The sequence below is a fragment of the Emericellopsis atlantica genome (assembly GCF_019669845.1).
Source record: "Emericellopsis atlantica unplaced genomic scaffold F5Z01scaffold_15, whole genome shotgun sequence".
In the NCBI taxonomy this organism is placed as follows: Eukaryota; Fungi; Ascomycota; class Sordariomycetes; order Hypocreales; family Bionectriaceae; genus Emericellopsis; species Emericellopsis atlantica.
In genome coordinates this window covers 258,979-285,135 of record NW_025764717.1, presented here as the reverse complement: position 1 = coordinate 285,135, position 26,157 = coordinate 258,979, and the positions used below count along the sequence as shown (strand labels likewise).

Here is a 26,157-nt window from a genome sequence, read left to right as displayed (position 1 = left end):
TCGCCATGGCAGGCTTATTTCGCAAGGTGTACGACTGGTTGATGAGGACCTTCTGGTAAGCCCGCTCGGTCGCTTGTTGGGGGAGATCTCTCGCATGTGCGCTCGCATGCTCGTCGACGGTGCTGACAGTAGCTCTTTTCCCCAGGGCCTTGGAGATGGAAGTGACAATGGTGGGGTTGCAGAATGCCGGAAAGACATCACTGCTGCGTGTCCTCGCTGTAGGTTTCCCCACCGTTCCCCGGCTCGAGCCGCCAGCAGTGCATGTGCTAATACTCACCGATACCAGGGAGGAGAGTTCACTCTCGAGTAAGTTCCCTCGCCCTCGCCCTCGGCCGCCGACATTCGAACGGACGCTAACGCGCAGTGCCGTGTAGCTCGATCCCAACTGTTGGCTTCAACATGAAGCGCGTGCAACGCGGGCATGTTACACTGAAATGCTGGGACATTGGCGGCCAGCCGCGGTTCAGGAACATGTGGGAGCGGTACTGTCGCGGGGTGAACGCCATCGTCTTCATCGTAGACATTGCGGAGCCCGAACTGATCCCGCAAGCCAAGGAGGAGCTCCACGCGCTGATGAGCAACCAGACCCTGCTAGAGATCCCGCTGCTGGTGCTGGGGAACAAGTCGGATCTCCCGCAGAGGATGTCGGTTGACGAGCTGATAGACGAGCTGGATCTCAAGAGCATCCGGGATCGCGAGGTGTGCTGCTACGGCATCAGTGCCAAGGAGGAGACGAACCTCGATGCCGTTGTGCAATTCCTGATGAAGTATGCCAACCGGTGAGAGAGCGCTCGCGCGCCCACGCACGGTAGCTCCCCCTGTCCAATGTCTGAGATTGTGTATGGCGGCGCGGATCTGGAGAGGGAGAGCAGAGCGAAAAGAGGCCGCAACGCATGCGGCATGGCCTCGGGGCCGGGACGAACACATGGAATTCCCTTGGGTGCACCGTATCGTCTTATTTTCTGTATGCGGCAGCATAGCTTCGGATAGGTAGCGGACAAATGACTGATGACTTATGACCTCGACGGGGGATTTGGCTTGTTGCCATCGTTGCTATGGTACGATCGATGCGCCCGGGCTCGGGCAGTCGAAGTGTGAAGTCTTGTGAGCTTTGCGCCATTGGCATTGACTTGCTACAAGAGAGCGGCATTAGCATTCGGGCAGTTTCCAGAAGGCAAAGTTCACACTGAAGCAAGCAGCGTCGTGGACTTGAAGGGGTTCTTGACGTTCTGGCGCAGAGCACACAGACCACACTTGATGCGCTGGCAAAGCACCGCACCGCACCGCAGCCCTGTGCCTGCACCCCCGGAATCTCCCCCGTCAGCGTCTCTGACGGCTCCGTGTGCACGGATTGGACGAGCGCAGGGGGTGCGGAGCGTACGGAGGGGTGTTGGCAGCAAATCAAGGACCCGAGGGCACTGTAGTGAAGCCCAGGCGAAAAGGCTGCCAACGCATCACGCAGGTGAGGGGGGTTGGTTTGGGTTCCCTGGGACGGCTGACTGTCCGGTCTCGGTCATGACGGGAAGTCTCGTGATGTAGGGAGCTCAAGGGCAAATGTGGTAGGAAAAGCCACTGGATATATATACATGTTCATTAGACAGGAACTAATTATTAGGCTTGGGCTCTTGGATCAATGGGCATCGTTGACTGGTTGTTGGTGGGCTCTTGGGGACGAATCGGTGCGCTGGAACGGGATGTTTGATGAGAGGGGCACACGCTAGGCACTGACACGAAGGGGTTGATGTCGAGGGAATGATCGAGTGAACTCCCCTATTAGCGTGTGTAAGATTTGATACTGCCAGATGGTGTTGAAGGGTCAAATGAACATCTGGAGAAGAGTTAGTAAGTACAGACATACAGCTCACTTCATGTTGGCTGCAGTCTGCATGGTACAAGCGTGACTGCTGGAGGTCAAACAGATACCTATTTTAAGCAAACATTTGAACAACGTAGAGGATAGTCATAACTAGCCGACTATTCAAAGTTTAGAAGTCGTCAAAAACAATGGGATCAACTTTTGATCAATCTCACAGGAACGTTGATAGCGCCGCATTTCCACGGGTTCTATGAAAGCTACTACATGTCCAGGGTAAGGTAGTCTCGCGGCTACTCGTCGTCTACGGCACTGCACGAGCGCGTGCGCCTTTTCGCGCGCCCTGTGAACCTACCTATTACATGACATGACGGACAACCACAATGCTACTCCTTTCGTAATTCGGCCAATCGCACGAGCTCTCGACATCATCATTAGCTCTGATGTATACTGCTATTCCATTCTAAACCCCTGATCATCCGCAAGGCATCATGAGTCTGTCTCTCAGTGCTAGCAGGCTGGCACGCAGTCGACCATGCCTACAAATAAGACGGCCAGAAGCCACTCTATCACAATGTCGTCGCACATTCTCAACAAGCCGTCCGCGATTATCTACCATGTCGGGCAAACCAGACGAATCTAAAGTACACAATGCGTGGATCGGAGCCCAAGGCCCTGGGGCGTTTGACCTCCGAAGTGAGTTCAAACCCATGAGAGGAGACATACGTATCTGACTCGAAAAGGTGACACCATGACCACGCCTACGGCATCCATGCTCAAGGCCATAAAAGAGTGTACACTCCTCGATGACGTTGAGCGGGAGGATCCCACGACAAGTGACCTCGAAGCCCACATTGCCTCCTTGACAGGCAAGGAAGCCGGGCTGTTCGTCAACTCTGGCATCATGGGTAACCAGCTTGCGCTGAGGACACTTCTCACACAGCCTCCCCACGGCGTCCTGTGCGATCATCGATCACATATTGTGCTGTACGAGGCTGGCGGGTACGTCACACACGATACTCACGTGGAAGATTACCCACTGACGCTGAGTACAGACTCTCCTTCCTGACGGGCGCCATGCCCACGCCTCTCGTGCCCAAGAATGGCATCCATCTGACCCTAGAGGACATCAAGCCGCAAGTCGTCCTCGGCGACGACATTCACACCTGCCCCACGAGGGTGATCAGTCTGGAGAATACACTCAATGGCATGATCTTGCCTCTTGACGAGGCACGACGGATCTCTACGTTTGCGCGCGAGCACGGCATCAAGATGCACCTCGACGGCGCTAGGCTGTGGGAGGCCGTCGCCTCGGGCGCAGGCACACTGGAAGAGTACTGCGCCCTCTTTGACACCATCAGCATGTGTTTCTCCAAAGGCCTGGGCGCACCCGTCGGCAGCGTGCTGGTCGGCACAACAAAGGACCTGCATCACGCGCGGTGGATCCGAAGGGCCATTGGCGGCGGTCTCCGCCAGCCTGGCTTCATCTCGGCTGCAGCACGGGTCGCCGTCGATGAGGCGTTTGGAACAAAGGGCGATGGAAGTGATGGCTGGTTGCGGACGGCGCACCACCTGGCTAAAAAGGTCGAAGCCATGTGGCTGGATAGGGGGGGCAAGCTGGTGCATCCGTCGCATACCAACATGTGCTGGCTTGATCTGGACGCGGCCGGTATCGAGGTGAAGCAATTTGTCCAGGCTGGCGAGGAGGCTGGGCTACGGCTCTTTGGGGGACGGATCGTGCTGCACTATCAGGCTGCGCAGCATGGGGATGAGATATTGAAGAGGCTGGACAGGGTGTTTACAAAGGTGCTTGCGGAGGCGACTGGTGGTTCGACGTCGGACAGGGTGGGCAGGGCCAACATGTACAGCGCCGAGTGAGGTGTAAGGAGGTGAGGCGCGAGGAGATTTGTGATAACCTGATAGATGCCTTATTGCCAGGCGACGGTTGATCACTACTGGAGCAAGTCCGAGATCATCTATAAGACACTCCTCCATCCACCCACCCAGTTGCAGCGATTGGCTGCTCCACAGCCCGCAACGAAGCTGCCAGCGATTCCGAAGAAACCCCAATTTTCCTACCCAAGTCACGAAGAAGGTTCCGGAGTATGGTCGAACGGTATCGGAGTGACCGGAGATTCGGATGGTGAAGCGGGGTGTTGTAAATAATTGGGGAGAGTGAGGGGGGCCTCGGGACCACGGATCTTCGTCACTACTCCGTACCGGTGCGTACGGAAAGTATAAAGCTCGTGCATCCTCGGCTTCACTTGGCTTCAATGTCCCATTGACGCGGTCTTCGATATATACGTTAAGAATTCAACGCACGTTCGGCAACATCCTCACATCATGGCTCAAGTTCTCATCGTCTACCCCTCGGGGCCCTCCTTCGACTTGGATTACTACCTCAAGAAACACATGCCCTTGGTATCCGAGTACGTTTTTGCGAGTGGATGTGGGATAGGACGAGTTCACACGGTGCAGCGCTGACTTTTGACTTCCACTCACTAGACTATGGACACCTCACGGGCTGCTCAGCTGGGACGTGCTCACCTTCCAGGCTGACGCGCCCTACCAGGTGCAGGCCACCTTGTACTGGGAGTCTCTCGAGGCCTTTGAGAAGGCGGCCGGCCAAGAGGTTACTGCCAAGATCTTTGGCGACATTCCCAACTACACAACTGCGCAGGCGGTTATCCTCAAGGGCAAGGTTGTCGCGAAGAAGTCGGATTGAGGCGCTTGGACGCAGAGTGAAAGGCGCAGCATCGAGGAGGGCCAGTGTGCTATGAACATATTCAGTACGTCTGTTCACGAAGGAAACCTTCGACCGTCACAAATGAAGTGAGCCGCGCGTGAGAGACGTCTCAATTGAGTTAGCTGGACCCCTGCAACTGACATGCAAGGCACAAGAAAGGGTTCGAATCTCGATCGATATGTGTGTAGCTGTATATTCAGACTTTGTGCCTGATGTCGACGGTCGGGGTGCATGTCCGATGGTCGTTTGTCAGGCCGTGATAGTTCTAGTGCTTACGAGTCGACGCCAACGACACATCTGAGAACCATGAAGATGCATCGCGACCACCCAAAGGAGCAAGTGTGTGCGTGTCATGTTGCCGACGACCGAGCATGTCCATGTGTGAGCGGACGATCGACGTGGTTCCAGTGTTTGTTTCTCTCGAGCAGGTCCAAAGAGTTACAAATTTGGACCTGCTCGTGAATCGCTTTCAACAATTGTAGTTGTCGTCATAAAGCATTGAAGGATTCACCTCGTGGGGCGTCTGGGGGCAGACCTCCTGAAGCTTGACTTTCTTCAGCGGACCACGCCCTGCTAGTGTTGCGGCACAGACCCTGGCCACAGATTGGCAGTTGCTTGGCTTGGCTTTTGTTTGCAGGGCTGAGAACAGGTTCAATGACGTTGTTTTCAACATCCCATTCCCTACCGCGAGAGGGCGATGAGGGTGCACGACCGTGAGCGAGTCTACACACAACTCTCGCGCGCAATCCATCCCGGGCAGTCTGCTGTGCACTCGCCAGAACCTACTACAGGGGACGCGCATTGTTGATGCTCAGGCCAACTTCCTCATGGGGAAACACGATTGGCAGCAGTTCCTCCCACGATGGAATAGTTCACGCCGCTTCCCTCGCCACGCTGCTCCAAGGCGAGACTATCTCTGCCCGCAAGACGGAATCCTCAAGACGGCGAGTGGGCGCATTGCAGGGATGGGTTAATATGCGGGCAAGTTATTTTAAGGAGGCAAAGCACTGGCAGGGGCGGTGATCCTTTCCTGATGTCAGTCATGATGCGCTGCCCACCGAGGGAAGCAGATAAAGGCAGCAATCCCGTCTTCATGCTGTCGACCATCGTCTTTCCTCAAGGTATCCAGCTGTACCTCGAGACGTGAAATCAGTCTCTTCTGCACTGCGTCTACGTCGCACCTTCCCTACCCTCACCACCTCCTTCCCCTACAGATGCCCGTCATGCGCTCCCTCGTGCTTGCGCTGGCAGGTGCTGCTACGACGGCCCTTGCGCAGTCATTCGACTTCACAACGCTCGAGCCTAGCGAGGACCTGGAGTGGACGCCCTGCCTCGAGATCTATGAGTGTGCGCGCCTCGAGATGCCCCTCGACTGGACCAATGAGAGTGATTCGCGCACCGTGGCCATCGCCATGATGAAGCTGCCCGCCGTCGTGGACGTGGACGACCCTGCCTGGGCGGGCCCCATCTTCACCAACCCGGGCGGTCCTGGGCACTCGGGTGTCGACTTTGTGCTGAGCTCGTCTGCGCGCCTCCAGGCGGCTGTGGACAAGCCTGGCGAGAAGCACTACGAGATCGTCTCCTTTGACCCTAGGGGCATTGCGAGCTCGACACCTACAGTCGACTGCTTCGGCTCGCTGCTGGAGCGTGACGCTTTCTTCCTCGAGCTGCGTGGCAGTCAGGGTCTTGTCGCGGGTGAGAGGGCCATCAAGTACGATCTGGCCCTATTCGAGGGCATGGGCAAGTTGTGCCAGTCCAAGTATGACAACGGTCTCGAAATCTTCCCCTATATCGGCACTGCCAGCGTGGTTGAAGACATGGTGCGCATGGTCGACAAGTCGGACGAATGGCGCCAGTCCCAGCAGAAGAAGCGTGGCCTGGAGGTTCGCGAGACCGAGGAGAAGCCTCGTCTCAAGTTCATGGGGTTCTCCTACGGCACCGTCCTCGCGCAGTTCTTTGCCAGCATCCACCCGGAGCGTGTTGGTCGTGTCCTCGCCGACGGCGTCGTCAACGTGCACGACTACGCCACTGGCCCTGGCTGGTTGACGGCTGGCCTGGACACGGATTCTGTGTTTGATCACTTTGTCGACCTCTGCTGGGAGGCCGAGGACAGGTGTCGCCTGTACCGATCGGACTCATCTGCCGACGACATGAAGAAGACGCTCCGTGACCTGATTGCCCGTCTGGACGTCGATCCTATGGGCGCGCTGGCCCCCGACGGCAAGCGTGTCGTCGTCCGCGGCGACGACTTCCGCGAGGCGTTTGGCGTGTACTCATACAACGGCATCACAGGATTTGCCAGTCTCGCCGTCGTCTTTGACGCCGCACTCCAGGGTGACTTTTCGTATCTGATCACCTTCCTCAAGACCGTCCGCACGATCCCTACCGTCGAGGATGGCTGCCCCAACGAGAACGGCACCAAGCTCGTCCTGTCGCCTCCCGAGAATCTCTACAGTGTCATGTGCCTCGACGGCTCCGACGTGCGCGGCAAGGACAGCGACTACTGGGTCGACTATGTCAACGACATGAAGGACGTGTCCGAGATCTACGGCGCCACGCTGGCCCTCATCCGGTTTGGCTGCTCGCATTGGCCGTTCCGCGCGGAGAACCGCTTTGACGGTCCCTTTAAGACGCCCAAGGCCGACAAGGATGATCCGAGCACGCCTGCTGCGCCTCTGATGTTCATGGGCAACCAGTACGACCCCGTGACGCCCATCCGCAATGCCGAGAACATGGCCAAGGACCACCCCGGTGCCGGCGTCCTGATCCAAGAGTCGACGGGCCACTGCGCGCTGCTGGTGGCGACGAGCAACTGCACGTCCCAGGCCGTGGCCGAGTACTTTGACACGGGCAAGGTGCCCGAGGACATTCTGACGTGCGAGGAGTCGTGTCACCCGTGGGATGCTGGCTGTGGCGTCAATGGGCCCGGCACTGGGCCTGGCGCGGGCAACGGCACTGGCACTGCCGCGGTGGCCAAGAGGGGGGAGATGGGCTTCATGGAGATGCTGCCCAGGGGTCACGGATTCTTCAACATCAGGTACTGAATAAAGCTGCTGACGTAGAGTCTCTACATACGTAGTGTAGGTAGTGATCAAGCGATTTTCCCTTTCAACTTCTCCTGCATGTATGCGCCTTAAATGACAGCTGCATCCTGAAGGCTGAATGCGGACTGGCGTGGCATCGCCAAGTGACAAGCTTCACAGAATCCGTCCGCCAAGGCCGCGCTGTTAATTTCCTCGAGGGGGGCCGAGGACCACTTCCCCATGTTTTGCCAAGTTGCCGCGCATCCGGAGAGAAATGGGCATATTCATGTATCAGTCGCATGGCGGCCTCATCATGTCTTTGAAGAGTCTCCTCCCTCACTTTCCTCCTGCGACATTGTGTTGTTGACTGATTGCTCGTTCAGCGTTTTGGCCTTGCGAGGCCGTCCATTCTTTTTTATCTTTGATAACCCACGCTCATTTCTCACACACACACACACTCACAATGAAGACGATTACGACGCTGTTGGCGCTTGGAGGAGGCGCTGCTGCCACCGTCGCCGCTCACGCGCAGGGCGTCGCGCAGGTCCTCCTCCCGGCTCAGTGGAAGCCCAGCGACGAGCTTGGTGTCTCGGTGGTGCACGTCGAGCCATCTGCGACAACCTTTGCGCTTGGCTGCCCGACCAAGGCGAGCGACTGCTCAGTGCTGATCCCGACGATTACGCAGGGCGCCATGACCTGGGGGTATGGCGGGGAGTGGCAGAACATCCAAGGCGTGGACGAGTAGTATGTTCCCCATTTTACCTGCCATTCGTGCGCACAATCCAAGTAGTGTACACTAGATTCGACCCGAGGTGGAGCTGACGAGAGGTGATCAGCACGCTGCGCAACGACTGCGACATTGCGCGAGGCACCATGATCTGCACCACGGCCGTCACGCAGGTCAAGGACGACGTGACAAAATCGGCGCAGATCACCGGCACCACGACTTACCTGGGGGATCTCGTCCACCCGATCCCGATCACGGCGGGCATCAAGAAGTTGGTCAAGCACACGCAGGCGACAACGACGACGACGACGAGCACGCCTGTCGAGACGTCGACCTCGGCCTCGTGGACTTCCATGCCCGTGGAAACGTCAACCAGCAGCAGCAGTACCACCCTCGCGACGAGCACCGCGACGACACTGACGGGCGGGCTGATCCCCACGCCGGATGGCGACGATGATAGTGCGACACCAACGGCGACGCCTTCCGTCATCCCGATCGACGTGCCTGGCGCTGCTGTGTCTGTGGACCGTAGGTCTGCCATGATGGTTGCTGTCGCGGCTGTCGTTGGCGGTGCTCTGTGGCTTTAAATATGAATGAATAACTTTCGAAGACAGCTTATCCGTATATGAGGGAGGCATGCGGGTACACCCGCGCGTGAAGTCTATTTGACTCTGGGGAGGATTGAACCCAGCGGCTTGGACGGCAATCTGGTCTAGAACCGAACGAGAATCCCTCAATCACATGATTTTTCTTCTTGCCTTTCTTCATTGACCATGTTTGATCAAGTTCTCCTGGACATTGCCGCCGCCTTTCCCCCGTCTGGCAGCGCTGCTCTGACTTCGCGATGCATCTGGCCGCCAGGAAGCTTTCTGTCGCAGGTCCCCACGACGACTTTGCCCCCGCGCGATTCAGATCGCCTCGCCAACTCTACAAGCTCCTCCTCTATCATTTCGCGGGATGGCTGATCACGGCGGCGATTGTCGGCTCCTTCTATGGCGTCCTGGTGCACTACTCGGACAAGGGGGTCATGCTGTACAAGGACAAGCGCGTGTTCAACGCCGTCATCATCGCTCTGAGCATCATGCTGTCGCTGAACCTCGAGAGCTGCCTCAAGGCGATGACGGGGGACCTGCGCTGGTGGGTTCTCAGTCTGCGAGACTGGACGCTGCCCGAGGCCGATTTGATCTTGCAGAGCGAGCACTTTAGCTATCTGCTGAAGCTCTTTGTCGTGGCGAGCCATTGGATCTTGCGGATTGTTATTGTCTCCTGGATCCTCCTTCATATTGTGCGTATACTCCCCTCGCGGCTGAGACCGAAATTCAAGATGACAAAATGCTCACCCCGAGTACAAGGCGGCCCAAGTCGCTGTGGCCACGATAGGCTTGACGCATACTGTCGAAACCGCTGCCCATGCCACGGTCACCCGACCCGGCCTTGTCACCGTCCCGGACATGAGCCAGATTGAGACGACCAGAGTCATCAAGTCGCCGACCCACGCCCACGCCGCCCTGCGCTACACGGCCAACAGCTACGGCCAGATCGCGCTGGGCTACAACTGGGCCACTCTCGAGCAGCGTCCCGAACCAGGAACTCTGTGGAGTCCGGAAGGGAATCTGCTCTACTGCGGTTTGGACAGGTGCGAGTTTGTCTTCTACGACGCCAACCCCTCCAAGAGACAGAGTTACCTGACTGTCGTGACGGACCGATCCGTGGCTTCTGTCGCCCACTGTGAGGCGTATCGCGTCATCCGAGGCGGCGATGGGAATTCGACAACCATTACGATTGACGACGCGGATGCTTCCGAATTAGAGGTACCCGCCATCAACGGTGATGATCAAACCACCTTCCTCACCGCCACGGATGCAGGCTTCGACGGTCCCACGGGTGTTGTCCTCGCCTTTGAGGCGTCAAGGACGAATCCGTGGTTCTACGCGTGCAACGTGACCGTAGAGCCCGTGCAGAACGCAGTGCTCCCGGAGCATGAGCTCGGCGCCAACGTATCCTCCCTGGCTTCCGTGGCCATCGCCCTCCAAGCCTACGGTGCCTCGACACAGGGCTCCTCGGCCGCCGGGATGGGCGCAGCACGGCAGTTCCAGAGCTATCCCGCCGCATCGACCTATGGCGACCCAAAGGGCGGCAACGCCAGCGCGATGGCGCTGAACATGGCCAGCTTCTCGACAGGCGTCATCGCCGTGACGGCCCTGGCCAACAATGACATCGACATTCCGGGCCAGCGGCCTCTGGGAGGCGTAGAGCTCCGCATCTCGGACTGGACGGCTCTGCACACCATCCTCGGCCTCATTGCGGGCGTGCACTTTCTGCTGGGCCTGGTGACCTGCCTCGTCGCGAATAGGGTGGTTGTCCAGACGCGGACTGAGCTCGCCATGGCGGAGCTGCTGAGGCCCGCGAGCCAGAAGCTGGAGTATCGGCATGTGCAGGCGCGCAACAGGCCGGAGCCGACGATTCGGTACACGACGGGGGACTGGGATGAGGCGTATGGGTTCCAGACCAACTGCGCGCTGGAGGTTGTAGACTAGGACGACTGGTGCGAGGCCTGATGTATCTGGCGGCAAAACAAAGACTTCGATCCAGCTGAGGACCTGCGAGTGGATATTGCTCGACTTCACTCAGATTCACCACCCCGCCGGGGCAAGTGTTGGGACAGACAGCCCGTCACTCGTGTCTTCTGCTCTGCTGCGTCGATGAAAACTCGGTCGAGTCGTTCCTTCCTTTGAATTCAAGCCCGACGACCATCTGATCGTGCCTTCCCCCTTTTTGCCACTGTCACCGCACATCAGATGAAGAAGAAGCCTCAGGCTCACATCCTGTTTTATGCTCCGTCATTCGTTTTTCAATCACTCCACGTAAAAATTCTCTCTGAACCACCCTATCTCAGTCTCCTAGACTAATAAGGCACACGGACGACTCATCATGCAGCCCCTATCCTGGCCACCTCGCCTCGTCCTCCTCGCTCTCGTCGCCATGGCAGTCACAGCCCAAGATGACGACGACGTGGAGAAACTCAGAAAATGCAAGGTATCTTATTCAATGGCCCCCACAACGGTCTTACCCATACTGAAGAAGAGCCTTGACAGAGCGAATGCAACCGCCGCTTCAAGGCCCTCGGCATCATGGACAACTGCGCCAAGTACGAGTCCGACCATCAGTGCATGTGCGAATCACCAGGCTTCTACGGCCTCTACATGTGCTGTCTGGAGGAGGTCTGTGCCGAGTACGGTCTCGAGGTGGGCTCGCAAGAGGGCGATCGGCGACTCGCCGTCCCTTGTGTCGTGGATTCGACGTCCCGGCAGCTGACGTTGAGCTGTCCCGCGCAGTACTCAATGACGGTAGGAACTCGCCTGTGACTTTTCTTGAAGTTGTGATGCTAATAACGTACAACACAGAGATTCGATGACGTCTCTACAATGTCGAGTTTGATCGAGACATTGGCCACAGCCACCACCACCGCCGACACGGCATCGACTACGCCCGCGTCCACTCTTGCCACACGGACGTCCATGTCTCTCCCAGTAGACACGCTCGTCCCGAGCGAAACAGGGCAAGATGGGAATGATCAAGGAAATCCCGACAAAGCCGCCACAATCGGTCTAGGCGTTGGCCTCGGCGTGGGCGTCTCCATATCCCTGGTCGTGGTTGGGTTTGCCATCTTCTTCCTCCGTCGACACCGAAAGAAGAGCCGATCCGCAGAAGACGACGAGCCACCTGCTCCCCAAGCCCAACCCTCTGAAGCCGTGCAGGCAGACGCCATCGTGCGCAGTGCGCCTCACGAGCTGGGGAGCGCGGAGAAGGGTCCGTCAGAGTTGGCTGCTGCTGGTTCGCCAACCGAGCAAAGCAACCACATTATATACGAGTTGCCTGGCGATTCCCGAACACCATATGGTCGAGCGGTATGAGGAAAACAATGAATTGGTGTAAAGTATGAAAGGATTAATGAATGAAATTTGGAGCTGTCTACCTATGTAGCTCGCATGTCCCCTATCGAATTTGACCTATGAGACCCTGTATGCTCCCGAGTGTGTATCCCCCGTCCAAACGACCGAGTGCGTGCATGTATGTATGTGTGTATGATAACCCCGTATCCGCTGATCCCAGAACGCCTGGTCCGTTTCCCGACTTTTGTTCTTTGTTAGCCCGTCTTTGTCCTCCCAGGCGCCCACGTCATCCTCTTGATCGGAGAGGGCTTGTTCTCCTCACCATTGCCGTTGTTGCTGATGTTGTTGTTGTTGTTACCGCCTCCATTAGTACTGCCGTGGGCACTCTCGTTTTCTGCTTCCTCGCCCTCGTCGAGCGCAAGCCCACTGCTCTCTCTGTGGCTCATTCTATGCGTAAATGCACTGATCTTGTCTCGGAGTCCAGTGCCCCCGCCACTCTTCCTTCTAGAGTCGGTGCCGCTATGGCTCGTCGCTGGGCGATCCGAGCTGCCCGTGCCGATCCTCCTGGGCCCACGGTGACCGATGCCACTACTGGACCCAGGTCGGAGCAGGTCATGGCCGAGTCCTTGGCTACTACCCGTTCGTCCTTCTATGGGTGTCGGGGGCGTCAAGTTGACATGGGTCGGCACCGGCATACCGCCAGGCGGGACTTGCGCAGAGCGGCGGGACCTAGTGCTCGCAATGCTGCTACTCCTGCTCGGCCCAGGTATGTTGCCGTGCGTACTGCCACGCAGCGAGCGAGGCGGCGATCGGGAAAAGTCGACAGGCGAGTGCGCGTACATACTGGATGAGTCGTCGCTGTCCTGCATGCTGCCCGCGCAGTTCTGCGATCCCGCCGAGGACGACGGTGCTATCAGCACCGAGCTCGAGGCGAGGTCCCTCAGCTTGGTACGCTGCTCGGCCGTCGGTCGGTGCCTGGAGAACTTGTTGCCGATGATGGCGCCCGTGTGCGACAGCAGGGCACGCATGCAGGCCTTCTTGAACGCCATGGTGAGATCCATGCTCGACCACGTCTTGTTCTGCCACTCAATCGTGGGCAGCCGGAAGACAAAGTTGTGCACGTCCTCAAAGTTGCGCTGCTCCTTGCCCTTGTAGCTCACGCAGAGCACAACCGACTGGAGACGGATATACGAAAAGGTCATGTAATTGCTGGCGCGCGCAATCATCTGCGTCAGGTCGTCCGATTGTTGCTTGTCTTCGTCGGGTCCTTTGCGGCCCCGAATGAACCGCTGCTTCTTCTCCCCGACCACCGTACTGCTTTGACTTTCCTTGGACACGCTCGTGGATGATCTGTTAATCTCCTTCTTCGGAGCGGCCTGCGCAACGGCGCGCAGAGAGTCGTACGATGGCTTTTTGCCAGCGGGTTTCGATCCGCCCAGGCGGAGAAGGTTGAAGCGGTGGCCCTCGCCCGTGTTCACAGTCAGGTTCTTCCTCGTGTTGTTCCGTTCTGGCGTGTTAGACGTCAGCGTGGGGCGCAACCTGAGCTCTAGTGACCCAGCCCGTGTCGAGAACCCAGAAGAGTCCTTGTCCATGGACGGCGTCCCCAGTCTACTTGTTGAACTGGTGATGGACGACGTGTCATCTTCTTCGGGCGGCTGGTCTGCCATGAGCTGGTGTTTCATGGCGAAGTGAGAGCTCTCCTTTTTGCTCGCCGTCTTGTTCTGCTCACCCTCCATCCCAGGGAAGATGTACTCCATGAGCCGCTTGCCAACCTCATACTCCAGTTGAATTTCCATGGGAAACAGATCCACCTCGAACCGATCCATGACCGTGATGCCCGCAATGGCCTCAAGCATGTACCAGTACACGCGAATCATCTCGTGGCTGGCCTTCTCGCCTTGTGGGACCTTCGCTGGATCGTCATAGGGCCCAATGATCTGGGGGTATGTCGCGTCAGGGAGGAGATTGAGACCGAGCACCTTGCCGACGCGGAGTAGATTCACATGCGAGCCGTCCGAGTTGTCCGTGCGGTCGTACATGAGATCCTTCAGCTGGAGCTCGACCAGTGGCTCGTTTGAATCTTGCATCAGGTGCCAGACAATATCTCGTACCAGGATGTTCCACTTAAGCAGCGCGTTTTCACTGGTATTGACGTCGTACTTTCGCTGCGATGTGGTGATTGCTTTCATGACGAAGAAGAGCTCATCCTCCGCTGCGGCCAGATCACGCTCAAGTGTGAGGCGGTCTTCCCAGCCGCGCTTGTCGAGATACTTGGAGTAGATTTGAAAGTGCGCCTTGATCTCTTCCATCTGCCTGATGCGTTCTTGTAGCTTCTGAATCTTCTGTGGCGCGCCGCTCAGGTTGCTGAAGTCAGAGGCGAGCATGATCTTTTCCAGGCGCTCGCTTCGCGTCTTCTCGAGCGGCTCGCTGTACATGAGAAGGTCCAGCACTATGACATACAAGGCGTAGTATTGGGACGAGTTGCAGAGCGCTCGTACCTGAGGGAACTCAACCCACAGACTGTCCATTCGCTTTTCGTTGTTTTCCGCAGTAGGCGCTGACGTGTCCTCTGCGTTGACCTCGTCGTTGTACTTGAGGCGAAGCGTGTTGTACTTGTCGTAACGGAGCACGGCGGACGTCTTCTCCACCACACGCTTGAAGCCGAAAGGCGTAGCTGTGAAATCAAACATGATCTCCATGGGCACCCATGGCGGCCACGACGAACCACTCTTAGTGCCGTACCGGCTCCCAGCATACATCGACACCAGGTTCGTCAGGAACCATTTGTGATGTGTGACGAAGAACTGCGTGCTATCCATGTTGACGAGGAATCGACGCTGTACAAGACCACTGACATCATCAGAGATGCGCTCCTTGTCCATGACCTCCATCACCTTGAGTTCCATGCCCTTGGCTGTGATGATGACAACGTTCTTTTTGTTCTTCTCGCTCTGGAGTTGAATCTGGGGAGCGATGAGCCGCACATGATAACTACTTTGGGGACTAAATTCGTCAGAGAGGCCCGATGTCAGGTCTTCGATGCCTCTGCAACTCGTGCCTTCTAGATTGGACTCGAAAGCTGTGGAGTAGAATTTTCGGTCTTCCCCCAGTATGTTCTTGATTCGGTCCTCAATGTCAAGATGGCTACCGCGGTCTGAAGAAGCTGATGGCGGCACAGACGACTGTTGCTCGGCTTTGCCGTTCTTGTTGCTCTTCATCTTGTTTTGTTCTTCCACAATATCAAGGATGAACTTGATGGCCGGCCGGCCTAGGTAGTAGATGAATCCACGACGCTGACTGTTTTGGTGTATGTACCGCAGCACAATGTTTCGCAAGACATTGTTCCACTTGAGCTGCATGTTGTGCAGGATGAACCGATTCTTGAACTCGCTCTCAAACTCGGGCCTCGACGGGATATTCAGCTTTTCGTCATGGACATCGATCGAATCCTCGGATCCGCGCTCCCCCGTCGGCTTGGGTTGCGGCCCAACTGGCGGAATCTTGGCATGAACTTGCTCGAGCATGTCCTCGAGGAACCTCTTCTTCTCTTCTAAAACAGCTGAATGCTTCCGAAGTGCCTCAAAGTTTTCCACGCAATCCTCTTCTCGAGCGTTGGTCCGCACGATCTTGAGTTCAGCCTCGCCGAGATCACGGGAATGGGTCTGCATCTGCACGCGTAGTTGCTCGAGACGTTCCTCGATGAGCTTGGCCTGCACCTGCTTCGGGTCGTCGTTGTGGCTCATGATGCAAAAGTGCGTAGGCTCGTTGCCAAAGGGGCTTCTGCGTGACGGGTCACCGGCGATCGTTCCGTCAATGTCCGTTTGCCTAAAGTATGTCAGGCGAGGTGCGAATCCCAACGGTAGGATCTTGGTGCTAGGATGAGGCTCGGTGGGCAAGATCCAGTCCAACTCGACAAAGTCATCCATGTCAATCCAGCTGTAGTCATGGTCCGGGATGTTGAAGCGCGATAAGTCTGGTTTCTCTCCCTGGTCGGTGATCAGCGTAGAGATGGAACCACGCTTGATGGCCTCTGTTGTCGTACCCTTCAGGCTAGCGGACACCGCCCGTAGATCAGCATTGGCGAGATCAAGCTGTGCTGCGTGAATCTTAATGCCAGACGTCTTGGCCTGCTGCGTGCTCTTGCCCTTGTCCAAAGTGTTGAACCACTCTCGGCGTTGGTGCAGATCAAGCATGAAACTATCCAGGCGGACCTTGAGACCCGTAGCAGAGACTGCATTTTCCGAGTAATCCTCTACGTCCTTATGCTTGTACACATGGGCGAGAAACAGCGGCGCTAACAGCAGATTGTACTTGACGGTCGCCAAGTGTCGCCCAAACTTCTTGCTGTTCTTCTCGCGGCCTGGGAAGAGATTGCCCTGTCGAATCGGTAGCGACAGGGGCTGCTTGAACAGATCCCACCAGGCGAAGAAGTGCGTGAAGAAACGAGGGGTCAGGTGCACCGTGTTGTAGCTTGTTGACGGTTCAGGGCTGTCCGACATCCAATCGCGATCTACAGGAGCGCGGACTGCGATGGACATGTGGATGTAGCGGCTTCTGAAGCCACGCATAGAGTCATAAGGTAGCCCGTTGGTAGACTGGGCAAACTTGGGACTCTTGAGGATGACCTCGTAGTGCGGCTTGAAGTCAAAGCTGCGTTTGCCATCCTCGATAGCCCGTTCGAACGTCAGCCCAGACATCCATTGGACATTGCCTGATAGCTTCATGACGACCTTCTTGAACATGGCGCCAGTCTTAAGAATGTCATCTGTCACAACCATACCCGATGATTCTTCGCGGCGAGCCGCATCGCGAACCTGATGCGTATAGTCGGGCACGGCAAGGATATACTCTCCACTGTCTACCGTCATGAACCGCTTGGGGTCGTCTTCGGCGTTGATGTTCCACCTGACGTTATTACGCCAGCACATGAGGAAGCCCGCGCCGGTCCCAGTCACACGGTACGGATCACGCGTGCCCTTGAGCGACAGATGCATGTCGCCATCACCTCGCCAGGCGATTCGCATACGCGAGTGGAAGACGAGGCGCAGCTTATCCCAGTATCCAACACGCTCAGAAGGGTCGATCTGGGGCTTGGTGAAGGACTCAATCACCATCATCATGTCCTGAATGGCAGGTTGGTAGCAAGGCGCCCACGTAATCCTTGTAGGCAGCGCGGTGTTAATGTCCATGAATACGTCCGAGTAGGACTTGACAGGGCCGATGGTGCGCCGGACCTCGATATCAAAGCTGCCGTCGCTCGACTGCCCGGGATCCTTGGGTGGCACAATGTTAACGCGCACTTTTCGCGTGGACTGCTCTCCACGAAACTCCTCCGCTATGACAAAGTTGGTCTTCAATGACATGGCCGGCAACTTCGTTGATTGCCCAGTCTTCATCCATGGGATATGGAGAAGCGGCAGCGGATAGTCACGAAGTGACATTCTGGCCTCGTCCACCTCGATAGTCACATGCATCGGCACGAGCAGTCCATACTCCATGTCCCGTGGCATGCCTTTGCCAACATCGTGGAGGAAGGTGGGTAGCTCGCTCAACGGGAACGTCGGCTTGTCGATGATGAAGCGGAGATCGGTGATCATGGTCGACATGAGTGCCGGGCGTTGAGGCACCTCGAGAATGTTCTCTGTTTCCTCAACGTCGTCCGGCAGATTTTTCGGGCCCCAGAAAGCTTTCCGCAGCTCGCAGACGCTGTTGCGCGACATCTCGTATGCATTGTCGATGCGCTTCTTCCAGGTCTGGGCATTCAACAAGTCTAACTTGACACGAGCGTCCTGCTCGGAAACCCTCGAGTACGCGTTGATGCCCGCCGTTTCCGACTCAGGGTCATACCGTGGTATTCTCCTGGGCTCAGGACCCGGTCCGCTGTCTGCGGGCGAGATGGCGTCAAGGCTGCGGCTCCTGAACCAGGACCCGCTTGTGTTTTCCGTGCGGCCTCGTTGATAAGCAGAACGGGATCTGACTTTGCTGTTGCCTTTCCTCGACTCGTCCTCCCTGATTTTTCTCATCTTGGCATGGAATGCGTCTTCTCTCGCAAGCCGTTGGGTCTGCTCGATGCGTCCCGTCCTGTAAATCATGCCCAGTTTCCATTCAAAAGCGCCGTCCTCCAACTCGAACATGAACTTGCGCGATCGGAAAGATACTTTGGGCACGTTCTTGGGACCCTCGGGGTGCTTGTCCAGAATGTACTCGTTGGTCCCCGTGCTGAACCGATGGTGAAGTTGCAAGCATGCCTTGAACACGTTCGTAAAGTTGTCCGTAATCTGGTTCACAATGACCTCATGCGGAACCCCAACTCGCACAGCTGAGCTTGACAGATCAAACAGCTTTTCCTCGACAACACCGCCAAGAGGCGTCTTGCGCTTGGACTTGCGCAGATCGAACCGGGCTTCCTTGATGCTGATCATGCGTGCCCAGACGTTGCGCACGCGTGGAGGCTCGACGTACAGTCGAATCAGTTTGGCTTTGCAATACGGCGCGGACCATCTGTGGCGGCCAACCTCCAAGCCATATACATGGAGCAACATCTGCGGATCGTGAGGCATCTCCGCCTTCACCTGAACCAGCGACGTTTTGATGTCGACTGTCACTAGCTCTGGTGTTATGGTCGACAGCCCGTCGTCATCTTCAAACTGTCCAGGGGCCACAGGCGGGGCCAGGCTGTTGGGCCTAACAGTGTCTTGCCGATGCCTTGGCTTCTGGTCGTGGCCCGTCTTCAAGAACGCCTTGCGTACTGTCATCATGGCCACGCCGACCGAGTAGTGCCTGTACAGAGAGTACTGCGCCAAGATGCTTTTGATGTGAGACTGGACATGGAACATGGGCCCATGAGGATCGCTAGACGCAGAGAAGATGAGCTCTAGGCGAGGGATGTTGAGGAAAGGCTCCACCTCAAGCCGCTCAACGCTCTCTACAATCTGTGCTTCAATGCCGCGCGAATGCAAGACGAGACGCCTACCATCGCCGTGGTGCTGTGGCTTCCTCCTAGGGTGTGGCGAACCAGGGCCGGCGGTCAAGTCCGAGTCAGACTGCGTCAGTGACCTACTATGGGTTCTAGTGCGTGGCAAGCGTCTTCGCAGGCCTTCGACTTTATGCTCTCTATATTCGGCCGAGAGCTGATCGAGATGCAGGCTTACGCCGCGAGTGTCTTCCGAAATGTCCAAGTCAATGCCAGCCACTTCAAGGCTGACATCTGTTGCCCCGATATGATAACTCGTGAGCCAGCGAGGCATGGTGCGCAGGAAGTTCTTGCTTTTCGACGTTTTCGAGATCGTCCGTTTGTCAGGTTCAACGTCAAGACGAAGTTCCTTTACAATCTGACGGAGACCATCCGTAATTTCTGGTCGCACCATGGAAATGCAGAATGTCTGGATGTTGCCCGATGCCTCGACTGATACGTCGGGATTCGCTGTGAGATTCACCTTCATATCAAAAGAATCTGTGGTGATGAGGTTGAATCTTTCCCGCTCGTTTGTCTGATAGTATAAATGGTGTGTCTGGAGTCGCAGGGCGCCGGTCAGCGCATAGTGGGAGTCTTCCGCGAGGGAATGCGATGACTCCATGTCTAGCGAGATAGAGGAGATAGATGAGATTATGAGGTCGAAATCGTCCGCGTTGTCCGTCTTCAGCAATGGCCGTAGTTTGATGCGCATGACGGGCTCGTGAAGTGACACCTTGATGATGGCTTTCGGCAGGAGTCGAGGGATAAGAGCACGACGCTGCTGCTTCTGAGCGTTTGGCGCTTTAGGCTTCCGCTGCATCAAAGCAAGCAAGATCGGGAGGTGACGAGGGTCCAGATCGATGGACGGTGAAGTGATGACGGAATTCTCAAACAGTATGTTCGCATTCTTCTGCTCGGTCGTGTCTTCTTGAACAAGCTCGACTGTCTTGGACGGCAGTGTCGTGCGCACGGTCGTGGTGGCCATGGGCACGTAGAGCAGACGCTCTGGCTTACCGTGACCATCGTCCAACCCCACAGATATTGAAAGAGCGGCCACCAACGCTTCGTGGGCAATATCTTTGGAAGGGAAATACATGCGATGGGCTGGCGAATTGGGGTCCAGTCGCTGGAGATCGATTCCAATTTCCTTCATCGCAGCGTTGAGTTGCAGGGTCGAGCCTGGCCTGGGCTGTATTTCGTCCACCTTTTTAGAAATACTGAGAAAGCTGACAGCGAACTGGACCTCTTTGATGCCTCGAAGTATCGAGCTAAGAAAGTCCTTTGAGTCTGATACTGTTTGCATGAGGTCTTCGCTGTGCCGGTCAGACTCGTCTCTGTTTTGGGGAACCTCGCCGACGAACGTATCGATCGGCTCATCAGGTCCTCCCGTAGCATCTCGACGACACGTCTTGTAGTGCCGCGTGCAAATGTGCAGATCGTCATACGGTATGTGAACGCGTCCGAGCTTGAGCGCCAGGGTTGCATCGCGAAGCCCCTCCATCGATTCATAGAGATGGCCATGAATGTTGAGCAACGCATGGTCCAGCACCTCAAGCGACTCTTTGCCTCGCGCCGTGAACAGGACGCTGCGCACGGAGAGAATCCACTCCGCCTGACGATCATGCTTCTTGGCTGTAGACCTTTGGAAGAGGAAGCGCGCCCGATCGACCATTTTACGCCTAGTATCTACGGCCACGGTGATGCTGCCAACCTGCAGGTGGCCGACATCGACCACATTGATCGTAGAGTTGGTAGCCACAACATCTACCATCCGCAGCCAGTTCACCTTTCGATGGACCCTCTTGATGCGGTCTTTGATCTTCATGAGCTTTTTCCATGTCTCGCTCCGAGGCCCGTACTCCGCTGGTCGAGACCGTGTTTTGCGCATGGGGATGACCCCATTACCATCCTTGTCGTCCTCGGACGATGCAGTCTTGCCTTGCGTGCGACCGTCATTGTGCTTATCAGAGCCTTGGAGTGCCCTGATGTCGACCGTCACCACCAGCTCGTTCAGGACCAGGCTCAGCCACGTCGGCTGCGCAAACGTTGGGCGATGGATCGAAAAGCCCAGCCCCCTAATCTCGATGCGACATCCATCTCGAGGTGTGTAAGCGAGCCGTCGCAGCGAGAGGTACCCGATGCGCTGTATGGATATGCCGGTAACGATTCGCAGAAGGGCGAAGAAGACGAATGAGGCGAGGTAGAGCAGGACGAATATCCCAAAGGCGAATGTCGGGTTAAGTAGAGCCATTACGACGAGGCTGGGATAAGCCAAAGCCAGCTAAGCTGGAGTAGTGTCAGCGAGCGCATGGAATGGCGACCAAAGCGCGCAACGTACATGTCGAATTGAAGGGGGCTTTGCATGGTTCCAGATTGAAACTTGGACGAACAATCAAATGCGCCTCATGGTCAGGGTCGAAGGCAGCTTCTTGGACACGCTCTGGTTGATGCAAGCTTGGTTCCCCCTCAGCTCTCTCTCCAAGTATGTTCCAACGCAACCCTCGTATTGATGACGTCCGCGCTCGCTTGATTCCTTGTCGGGTTTCGACGCGCTCGGCTATAGATGCTGGCAAAACGTTGCTCGAATCGGGGGCTCGAAGGAGTAGTCGGCGCAGTCACAACAGATGCTTGATGCGTGTGTTGGTAGGGGCGGATGAGGGACACGGCCGCGTGACGTCAAAAAGAGATTCCTCAATGTGCGCACCGCAAGAGGGCACCACGCGCGCGAGCGGGATATTCTGATGGACTCTGATCGCGATGATGTCGCCGGATGACACGGGTCGCGATTTTAGACTTTGGGCAAGCTATGAGCACACGTACTAATTAGCAGCACGGCTAAGACCATCGCAAATCGAAGCCCACTCTGACGGAGCTTTCGTGTACGTCCCGTGCCGAGGGGATACGTACCCTAGACTAGCTCCGTACAGATTAGGCGCGACGCATCATGCAATGATGTGCTGCACAGGGCAGTCATGAGATTTTGGTCTACAATTAGTATTGATATTTGATATACTTCATGTCTATACATAATATACAAATCCGTATGCGCGTTTCGCCCTTTGACATGGCCAGGGGCCTGCGATACTGTACCCTCCCTCAATTTGTCTTGGATCCCTTCATTTCAAGGTTGGGCAGTGTGTCCCTGTTAGTGACTATGGCATCCGCAGGTTGCCTTGACGAAGCGCTGCCTTTCAAGATTATTGCAGCGCTCTGTATGCGTCTGTGTTTGGAAGGTGTCGTAGTTCGAATTTGGTGGCCAGTTGGCCCTGATCGAATCGTTGGCTGGGCTCGTCGAGGTGCGCGTCGCACGGGGCTTCAAGGTGAGCGTGACTCCATGTCCTTTTGAACCTCGCTCGAATCATTTCGGCCTTTCTGCCGGCGCACCCTCAAATGCCGCCTGCTCCCTGAGTTTCTCTATCCGCTCGTCGATTAGGGCGATGTCGGCATCAACCCGCAAGAGTTTCTCACTCAACATGTCGGTGTATTCCTTGTCTGACATTTTCTTCAGTGGGCTGAAGCGCGAGTTCATCCAGCTCCTGTCTTCGTCCACGGGCCTTTCGGGTAACTGTCTATACCAGTCGATCGCAAACTGGCCTCCCACGGCTGCCACTCCGCAAAGTGTGAAAGAAGAAACAATATTGCTCCTCATGTATGCTGTGACAAGATTAGACTGGTCCGTCTTTTCACAATGGGCAAACCCAGCTTACGTCCAAACCCTAGGATCATCACAACACTCGCCGGTACGCTGGCCAACCCGCTGGCTTGGAGTTTCTGCCCATTCGTTGGGTTTTCGGATGCCCCCATCGCACGCAAAGTCATTTGGCGGGAGACTGGCTTCTTGTCAATGACGGCCCAGGAACCTCTGTACAAGTATCTTACACCAATATGTGCTTCCGAGCATGCCCCATTGAATGCCCGTGGCCGCACCACTCAGCACGGGATTTCTCCCGGTAAATGTAGCCGCCCCTGAGCCTAGAAACGCGCCAGCAGCGCCTTCACAAGCACCAAATTAGACCGAATCAAACTCCATCGCAAAAACACAACGTACCACAATAGGCGCCCAGTACAAGGGGTGGGACAACCGCTTCTTTGATAGAAGGAGGCACAAAGCCTCGCGCTGGCGCATCGTTTGAGAAAGGCATCACAGGCAGCAGTGGGAAGTCTGAAGCTCAGTGAGCGATTCAGTTCTCCCAAGTCCAAGTCTTCAATTCACGTTGAGATGTAAGTGGGTCTGCGAGGTCAATTGAGCCAATGGCCACGGCTCATTCTCGGTCCAAGATCGTCTCTCACCCGGAAGGCGCGAAGGGAACCGGGACTCGCCGCTAGTCCAAAGAGAGGCAAGCGCCTCCACACGCGCGGGCTGCTGTGTGAAAATTCCATGAGGCAACTTGAACCCTCACAGGAACGACCTTTTTCCTTGACCTTGTCCTCTCGCCGAGCCATATATCTCTCGACGGCCCCCTCCAATCACTCGACCCCGCAACCGCAAAGTAGCAACTTGGGGACCCTGCATTGTCTCGACAAACTTTTCCACATCTAAAAGGAACCCCCCAGAGACTAGGTGTACGCATCACCAAGTCCGTCGGCTGGTTCTCTCTGCTCTCGTTGGCCCCGCATCCCACGCTCCAGTGCCTATCCAACCATCTGCACCGATTGACTTGACCGAAACGACCGACCACTCCACGTCGACCACTACGCTCTTGCGCCCGAGGACGACGAGCAGTCAAGGCTCTCGCCTCTACCCGTTTCGTCTACGCGCATCGGTCAGTGCATCGTTGCGCGTGCCGCTACAACCGCAAACATGGCGCCCAAGAAGTCGCAGAAGATGTCCCTTGGGGATTTCTTGAATGACGATGGTCTCGGTGGTGGCTCCTGGGCCGATGAGGTCGAGGAGACCTACGTGGCCGGTACCCAGCCCCTCCCCTCCAGCGAACGCTCCCGTCCCATGGGCGGCTCCAGCAGCTGGGCTGATCGAGGTAAGATCCCATGTGATACATGTGTCCACGAGTCGTATCTTAACCTACCCCAGGCTACTCTACCCGCGAGCAGCCCACTCCTCAGGTGCTCCCCGACAAGCCCCCTTACACAGCTCATCTGGGCAACCTCTCGTACGATGCCACCCAAGAATCGGTCAACGAATTTTTCCAGGACTGCGATGTCGCCAACGTCCGAATCATCGAGGATCGTGAGCTCCAGCGACCCAAGGGCTTTGGATACGTTGAGTTCAACAACGTGGAGGGTCTGAAGAAGGCTTTGACTTTGGATGGCGAGAGCTTCCAAGGCCGTATGATCAAGATCAAGATTGCCGATCCTCGTACGTAGCCACTGCATGGTATTACAAGACGCACCAGCTAACAGTGAACAGCCCGAGGCGGCGATAGCGGTCGCGGTGACTTCATCCGCGACATGGGCGACTGGACCCGCAAGGGACCTCTTGAGCCCCCCGCCTCTGCGCGCGGTGGACCTGGACCCCGTGGAGCCTCTGACTTTGGCGAGCGCCGTGCTCCCCGCGACCCGGCCGTCGATGCTAGGCCTCCTCGCGATCTGAACTGGGGTGAGCGTCGTGGACCTCTGGCTCCCTTGTCGCCTGAGGAGGGTGGCCAGGAAGCCCGCAGCTCCCGCCAACGTCCTGCGCCCGAAGGTATGGGAGAGCGCAGCGAGTCATACCGCGGTGGCGAGCGTCGCCAGTCTCCAGCTACCTGGGGCGACGGCCGTGCCGACGGATCACGCCCCGCACGTCGCGAATTCACCGAGCGACCAGAGCGCCCTGCCGCCCCCGAGCGCGCCCCAACGGCCGCCGAGAAGGACAACGCCTGGCGCGACCGCATGCGTCCTGAGCAAGCGCAGAGCCCCCCAGCCGGCAGTGCCCCTGGCTCGCCTGCCCCTGCCAACGCCACACCTGCCGCTCCTGTCGGCCGCCCCCGCTTGAACCTGGCCAAGCGCACCGTATCTGAGGCTCCCGATGCTGCCTCCCCATCTACTACTACCGACACCAAGGCCAACCCCTTTGGTGGCGCCCGTCCCATCGACACCGCTACCCGCGAGAAGGAGATTGAGGAGAAGCGTGTCCAGGCCCTGCAAGAGAAGCAAGAGGCCGAGGAGAAGGCCAAGGCGGAGCGCCGCGCTGCCAAGGAGGCTGCCGATGCAGAGGCTGAGGCCCAGGCCGCCGCCAAGTCCGAGAAGACTGCTGCTGCTGCCCCTGCTGCCCCGACTGCCGAGAAGGCAGAGGGTGACGATGCTTCGGCGAAGCAAGAGAATGGCGAGCAGCGGTTGCCTGTGCGCAACCGGGAGCCTCGCGAACCCAGGGATCCTGCCTCGCAGCCAAGAGGCGGCAAGGCCTTTGAGAACAACAGCTGGCGCTCGTCTGGCGAGCGTGGCGGGCGTGGAGGTCCCCGCGGCGGCGGTCGCGGTGGTGCCTCGCGCGGCGGTCGCAACGATCGTGGCCCTCGCTCCAACGGCTCCAACAACCAGTCGTCCGTGCCACCCACCCCGACCGAGTCCGAGGCGCCTGCACAGGAAGACGATGGCTGGACAACCGTCGCCACAGGCAAGAAGGGACGACAGGGCAGGCCTTAGGATGGCCAAGCTGACTTGCGCCAATTTCCGCATCACGTTCGGGTTCACGACTAGAGAGGAGCCAGGACCGGTTCGCGGGGCGGTGGCGGCGATTTGCGCGGGAGGAGAAGGAGGGAGGATCGGACTTGGGATTGATACCCTTTGAGGAGTGCTGAACCAAAAAAGTTTTCGAATTCTCGATGCAAGAAACAAGAGCATAAGACGAAGGGAGGGAACACCAAAACTGGTCACCTCGGTGACCATTTCTAGACTGATAGAACCAAAGGTTGTGCGGGTGGCGGAGGAGGCGAGAAAGCGACAGAGAGAGAGAGAGACAAGAGAGACCTCGAGGTTTCTTACACGAGGACATGAGACTATGCCCGGGGCGTGTCAGGATGGCATGCATGATGTGGAAAGACGAAGGGCCGCGACATGACCCGGCACG

The 26,157-nt window shown here is 57.1% G+C and overlaps 10 protein-coding genes across 10 annotated transcripts; 8 read left to right on the top strand and 2 right to left on the bottom strand.

The window, feature by feature from the left end:
• Positions 1-5: 5 nt before the first annotated feature.
• Positions 6-783, top strand: F5Z01DRAFT_674676 (ADP-ribosylation factor-like protein; the record flags this gene model as incomplete). Its single annotated transcript, XM_046265071.1, has 4 exons — positions 6-55; positions 146-218; positions 287-306; positions 375-783. 4 exons carry the CDS (start codon positions 6-8, stop codon positions 781-783), a joined length of 552 nt encoding a protein of 183 aa, XP_046117719.1.
• Positions 784-2,430: 1,647 nt separating this feature from the next.
• F5Z01DRAFT_674675 (pyridoxal phosphate-dependent transferase) lies at positions 2,431-3,691 on the top strand (the record flags this gene model as incomplete). Its single annotated transcript, XM_046265070.1, has 3 exons — positions 2,431-2,509; positions 2,557-2,815; positions 2,869-3,691. The coding sequence occupies 3 exons, from the start codon at positions 2,431-2,433 to the stop codon at positions 3,689-3,691; spliced, it is 1,161 nt and encodes a 386-aa protein (XP_046117718.1).
• Positions 3,692-3,924: 233 nt separating this feature from the next.
• F5Z01DRAFT_129084 (uncharacterized protein) lies at positions 3,925-4,836 on the top strand. The gene is made up of 3 exons (XM_046257554.1): positions 3,925-4,242; positions 4,319-4,602; positions 4,708-4,836. The coding sequence occupies exons 1-2, from the start codon at positions 4,157-4,159 to the stop codon at positions 4,536-4,538; spliced, it is 306 nt and encodes a 101-aa protein (XP_046117717.1). The 5' UTR covers positions 3,925-4,156; the 3' UTR covers positions 4,539-4,602; positions 4,708-4,836.
• Positions 4,837-5,782: 946 nt separating this feature from the next.
• Positions 5,783-7,603, top strand: F5Z01DRAFT_622871 (TAP-like protein-domain-containing protein; the record flags this gene model as incomplete). The annotated part of the gene is made up of 1 exon (XM_046261288.1): positions 5,783-7,603. One exon carries the CDS (start codon positions 5,783-5,785, stop codon positions 7,601-7,603), a length of 1,821 nt encoding a protein of 606 aa, XP_046117716.1.
• A 442-nt stretch (positions 7,604-8,045) lies between these two features.
• On the top strand, positions 8,046-8,896 carry F5Z01DRAFT_674672 (uncharacterized protein; the record flags this gene model as incomplete). Its single annotated transcript, XM_046265069.1, has 2 exons — positions 8,046-8,326; positions 8,419-8,896. 2 exons carry the CDS (start codon positions 8,046-8,048, stop codon positions 8,894-8,896), a joined length of 759 nt encoding a protein of 252 aa, XP_046117715.1.
• Positions 8,897-8,960: 64 nt separating this feature from the next.
• F5Z01DRAFT_129088 (uncharacterized protein) lies at positions 8,961-11,043 on the top strand. Its single transcript, XM_046257555.1, has 2 exons — positions 8,961-9,594; positions 9,662-11,043. The coding sequence occupies exons 1-2, from the start codon at positions 9,154-9,156 to the stop codon at positions 10,844-10,846; spliced, it is 1,626 nt and encodes a 541-aa protein (XP_046117714.1). The 5' UTR covers positions 8,961-9,153; the 3' UTR covers positions 10,847-11,043.
• A 197-nt stretch (positions 11,044-11,240) lies between these two features.
• Positions 11,241-12,223, top strand: F5Z01DRAFT_674670 (uncharacterized protein; the record flags this gene model as incomplete). The annotated part of the gene is made up of 3 exons (XM_046265068.1): positions 11,241-11,345; positions 11,405-11,656; positions 11,714-12,223. The coding sequence occupies 3 exons, from the start codon at positions 11,241-11,243 to the stop codon at positions 12,221-12,223; spliced, it is 867 nt and encodes a 288-aa protein (XP_046117713.1).
• A 33-nt stretch (positions 12,224-12,256) lies between these two features.
• F5Z01DRAFT_656711 (golgi-body localization protein domain-containing protein) lies at positions 12,257-18,717 on the bottom strand. Its single transcript, XM_046263598.1, has one exon. It carries the CDS (start codon positions 18,622-18,624, stop codon positions 12,457-12,459), a length of 6,168 nt encoding a protein of 2,055 aa, XP_046117712.1. The 5' UTR covers positions 18,625-18,717; the 3' UTR covers positions 12,257-12,456.
• Positions 18,718-22,135: 3,418 nt separating this feature from the next.
• F5Z01DRAFT_656707 (uncharacterized protein) lies at positions 22,136-23,563 on the bottom strand. The gene is made up of 4 exons (XM_046263597.1): positions 23,206-23,563; positions 23,037-23,150; positions 22,865-22,987; positions 22,136-22,811 (listed from the first exon to the last, which is right to left on the bottom strand). Exons 1-4 carry the CDS (start codon positions 23,297-23,299, stop codon positions 22,516-22,518), a joined length of 627 nt encoding a protein of 208 aa, XP_046117711.1. The 5' UTR covers positions 23,300-23,563; the 3' UTR covers positions 22,136-22,515.
• Positions 23,564-23,958: 395 nt separating this feature from the next.
• Positions 23,959-25,733, top strand: F5Z01DRAFT_674668 (RNA recognition motif-containing protein; the record flags this gene model as incomplete). The annotated part of the gene is made up of 3 exons (XM_046265067.1): positions 23,959-24,133; positions 24,187-24,471; positions 24,523-25,733. The coding sequence occupies 3 exons, from the start codon at positions 23,959-23,961 to the stop codon at positions 25,731-25,733; spliced, it is 1,671 nt and encodes a 556-aa protein (XP_046117710.1).
• Positions 25,734-26,157: the final 424 nt, after the last annotated feature.

Excerpts from the sequence above, each read along its gene's own strand:
- F5Z01DRAFT_129088 (XM_046257555.1), top strand. The coding sequence starts at position 9,154 with ATGCATCTGGCCGCCAGGAAGCTTTCTGTCGCAGGTCCCCACGACGAC. Across the intron at positions 9,595-9,661 it reads CCTGGATCCTCCTTCATATT|GCGGCCCAAGTCGCTGTGGC; the intron begins GTGCGTATACTC and ends CCCGAGTACAAG.
- F5Z01DRAFT_656707 (XM_046263597.1), bottom strand. The coding sequence starts at position 23,299 with ATGCCTTTCTCAAACGATGCGCCAGCGCGAGGCTTTGTGCCTCCTTCT. Across the intron at positions 23,151-23,205 it reads TGTACTGGGCGCCTATTGTG|GCGCTGCTGGCGCGTTTCTA; the intron begins GTACGTTGTGTT and ends GTGCTTGTGAAG. Across the intron at positions 22,812-22,864 it reads GATGATCCTAGGGTTTGGAC|CATACATGAGGAGCAATATT; the intron begins GTAAGCTGGGTT and ends ATCTTGTCACAG.
- F5Z01DRAFT_129084 (XM_046257554.1), top strand. The coding sequence starts at position 4,157 with ATGGCTCAAGTTCTCATCGTCTACCCCTCGGGGCCCTCCTTCGACTTG. Across the intron at positions 4,243-4,318 it reads CACATGCCCTTGGTATCCGA|ACTATGGACACCTCACGGGC; the intron begins GTACGTTTTTGC and ends TCCACTCACTAG.
- F5Z01DRAFT_656711 (XM_046263598.1), bottom strand. The coding sequence starts at position 18,624 with ATGATCAGCATCAAGGAAGCCCGGTTCGATCTGCGCAAGTCCAAGCGC.